Source organism: Frieseomelitta varia, unplaced genomic scaffold (assembly GCF_011392965.1).
Source record: "Frieseomelitta varia isolate USP_RPSP 00005682 unplaced genomic scaffold, Fvar_1.2 scaffold_5, whole genome shotgun sequence".
Classification (NCBI taxonomy): Eukaryota; Metazoa; Arthropoda; class Insecta; order Hymenoptera; family Apidae; genus Frieseomelitta; species Frieseomelitta varia.
Genome location: NW_025110256.1, coordinates 48,851 through 52,453, shown reverse-complemented (window position 1 = coordinate 52,453; position 3,603 = coordinate 48,851). Strand labels below are relative to the sequence as shown.

The following is a 3,603-nucleotide window of genomic DNA, read 5'->3' as shown; positions in this document are numbered from 1 at the left end:
GTCCGCAATCAAGAAGTTAATCTTAACCTCTTGCGCTCGAGAATATTTTGTTCCAAAATTGCAATATTTTCCCAGTTTTAAATATATTTAAGTATAACCCAGGCAAAACAAATAGCAAATTTATTACAATTTAGTAATTTCTATTCAGTGACACAGCGATGAATTCAAAAAGAAGACGAATTATTGTATACGGTTTGGTCACTCGTTACGGTCCGCAATCAGTTGCCAGCGCAAGTGGTTAAGTCGTCGATTAACCTTCTCGCTACTTGGTGAGAGTAGCTACCTGTATTTTTACCAAAGTTAAGAAACAGTGCAAAATTTTATTATCGAGTGATTAAAATTGCTCAACAGTAGTACACAGCGGGCATCAGATTACAGTTGCCTGGGTACAGTTAATCCGAGTTACGTAAACTGAAACTTTACGTAACTTGAATTTACGTAAGAATTTGAATTTGTAAATTGCTCAAGTGTAACTTCATAAGATACTGCAATAGTTATTATTATTATAATATATATGCATATTATTTACACGGTATATTTTATAAATGAAACATCATACAGCAGGATTTACTCGGATACAAGTTATAAAAGTAGGAAAAGAATATATAAACAAACTGAAATAACACTTAGGACTTGCTGTCAATGTCGAGTTTAGTTGTATAATATTATGTTGTTGCGTACTGGATGTCAAAGACACAAAAGTTTCGCTTCACGTTTTCGAATTGTACCACACTTTGCTAGATTATTAGGTATATCATAAAATAAATGTTGAATTTTTAGTATGTGTAGAATACTATAATATATCAATTATATATTTATTATATTATAAAATTATATAAATAATATATTGATTACAATATATAATAAATAAATAATATAACAATGTAGTGCAATTCAGTATTTTGATTATTTCAATATACTTTCGGCTTAATTGCACGCTGACAAAAAACAAATTTCGTCGTTTTCGGTGTTGATCACAATTGAACTTCTATGTATCAAAGTCTGTACAGTAGCCAAAGGGTTAAACGTTTGAATCACGGCTGCTTGCCACTCGAGTTCCCTCGCGGACAAGTGACAATTTCCATCGAAGGAAAATCGATTTTGTCGCTCGTCGAAGGAGAAAGAAGCCGTGAGTTTTTCGGTGTTTTCGTGGAAAGAGATATAAATCCAAGGAGAAGCAGGAGTAGTATAAATCGCACACCGAGAGAAAAGACGCGTCTCTCTGATGTCGACTAATCGCTGGTTCTTCTCGCCGGCGTAATTTGAATAAGATCCTCGTAAAAGGCAGGAATTTATGTTGATGTCGGTCAGACCGAAAGAAATGATCTGTGAAACGATTCGCCGAGATTAATCTCGAATTCCTCGCTCTCGTTGCCGGTGAATTAAATCTCGCAAGAAGCCTGACTCATCCGCGTCTCTCCGTTTTCCGCCGCCATAGCGTTTTCCTCGCCAGTTTGCACTTTCTGCACTCGGAGGAGATCGAGTACTTTCTCGTCTTGTGTTTGCAGGGTCGAACTGTCGCAGCAGCGGGAACGGGAACGGGAAGCAGAGAAGATCCAGGACGAACTTCACGCTGGAACAGTTGGCCGAGTTGGAGAGGCTGTTCGACGAGACGCATTACCCCGACGCGTTCATGAGGGAAGAGCTCAGCCAGCGACTCGGTTTGAGCGAGGCGAGAGTTCAAGTCTGGTTTCAGAATCGGCGTGCAAAGTGTCGCAAACACGAGAGTCAATTGCACAAAGGTAAGACACCGCAAAGTCTGTCATTATGCAAATTTATTTGAAGAAGAGAAACTTTTTCGCCATTTTTCATGACAACTATTAGGCCCCTTGGGAAAGTTTTACCTTCGTGATGAGTAGAATGGCAAAAGAAAAAAAAGAGGAAAAAAAAATTTGACCTTGAGAGTCAAGATTTTTGCGGCGGGTTCTTTACTTATCAGGTGTTTCCATCGAATCGAAGGTGCAGAATTCATCTGTCATCATCTATCGTTGCATCACAAATATATGGTACAAAGCTTCTCTACTTTTTGGATTTGGCAATGTTTCTAATGGATTTCACCACGCCGATAGTTCTACTACTTAATTAACCCCTTGCGCTGGAATTTTGTTGTCTCAAATCCGCAATATTTTCTCAGTTTTAAGTATATTCAAGTGCCTAACCCAAGGCAGAAAATATAAAAAAATAATAAATTCGTTGTTTCTCGACAATTTCTACCCACTGACATCATACCGACGAGTTCCAAAGAAAAGGAAAGCGACGAATTATTGTGTACAGCATGGTCGCTCGTTACGGTCCGCAATCAGTTGGGCCAGCGCAAGTGGTCAACAGCGTCAAAAGCAACGTTTACTCGCGCGCTAAATTGTAACGCAGAGTATCGAGACCCGACTCGGGCCGAGGTGACTTTTCATCGCGTTCTATGTTGAACAGACGTGTCTTGCCAAAAATGAAACAAATTGCTGCAAAGTCAGAAATCTCTGGCAAAGAGGAGAGCGATTAAATCGTGTCCACGCAATCATGCGTCAAACTGGTTATCGCATCAGGGTTAACCGAAGATTGACAGGTGTGGCAGGTGGGATGGTGCTGGCTCCTCGAAGTCCGCCAGCGAGCTTGGAACCGTGCCGAGTGGCGCCGTACCTGCCGGCGTTGAGGTTGCATCCGCCGATGCAGGCGGCCGCTGCGGCCGCAGCCGCCGCCGCCGCCGCCGCCGGCAACATGAGCACCGCGTCCGCCTTCGACCCGGCGGTCCTCCATTACGCGGCAGCCGGCGGCCTTTTCTGTCTTCCGCCGCCGCCGCCGCCGCCACCGCCGCCGCCGAGCTCCGCTCATCCGCATCCTCATCCCCTGAGCCTGGCGGCTTCGTTGGCCGCCGCCGCGGCACGCTCCAAGAACAGCAGCATCGCCGACCTTAGGTTAAAGGCCAGGCGACACCAGGAGGCACTCGGACTCGACAGGCCCGCGTAAACTCTCCGACTTCTTCTTCAGAAGAAGACCTTTCTTTCTTTCTTTCCTTCCTCTCGCTCCACCGAGACGTTTCCTCCTTTCTTTCACGTTGCTACTCTCTCCCATGATCTGCACGCTCTGCGGTGAGTATGCCAATTTCTCTCGCCGTCGTTAGTTAGTTCTTTTCGTTTCGTTACCTCGCGTTTCTCGACACTTGCGCGAAGCTGGATCAGTTTTGTACAGAAAAGTAGTGTCTAGCGCGCGCGCGTGCGCGACGAGAGGCCTGTTCGAATTGGACTTGGAGAGGACTTTCGGCAGTTTGGTTGGCTTGTCTGGCTACAGTACGCGACAAAATGATAACACACCCTATAGTAAATGTAGTGTGTTGTCTTAATTTGAAAAGTTTGTTTTACTATGCTTCGTGTATATATGTTTCGTAACTTGTTGGGACTTACTTCGGGAGCTGATTGTACAAATAATGAAAAAGAGTCATATAAATGTATGTCCTATCTGTCTTCATTTATGAGATATAATGAATTTTCTGTTTACTTTTACAAAAGATACCCGAAATGACCACGTTGCGTTTGAAGACAAGCCTGCACGCGTCTTGTCATTCATCTGGTTACTCTCTCTATCGTTCCTGGTGTTTCTCGAATTTGTCGG

General features: G+C 43.6%; 1 protein-coding gene across 1 annotated transcript in view; it reads left to right on the top strand.

Annotated features, from left to right (window-relative positions):
* The window catches only part of LOC122533153 (short stature homeobox protein 2-like), a 16,677-nt gene extending 13,716 nt beyond the window's left edge, over nucleotides 1-2,961 (top strand). The window contains exons 3-4 of the mRNA XM_043662586.1: nucleotides 1,509-1,742; nucleotides 2,561-2,961. Coding sequence (XP_043518521.1) covers nucleotides 1,509-1,742; nucleotides 2,561-2,961 — 635 coding nt within the window. The remainder of the gene's footprint in view (nucleotides 1-1,508; nucleotides 1,743-2,560) is intronic.
* The last annotated feature ends 642 nt before the right edge of the window (nucleotides 2,962-3,603 follow it).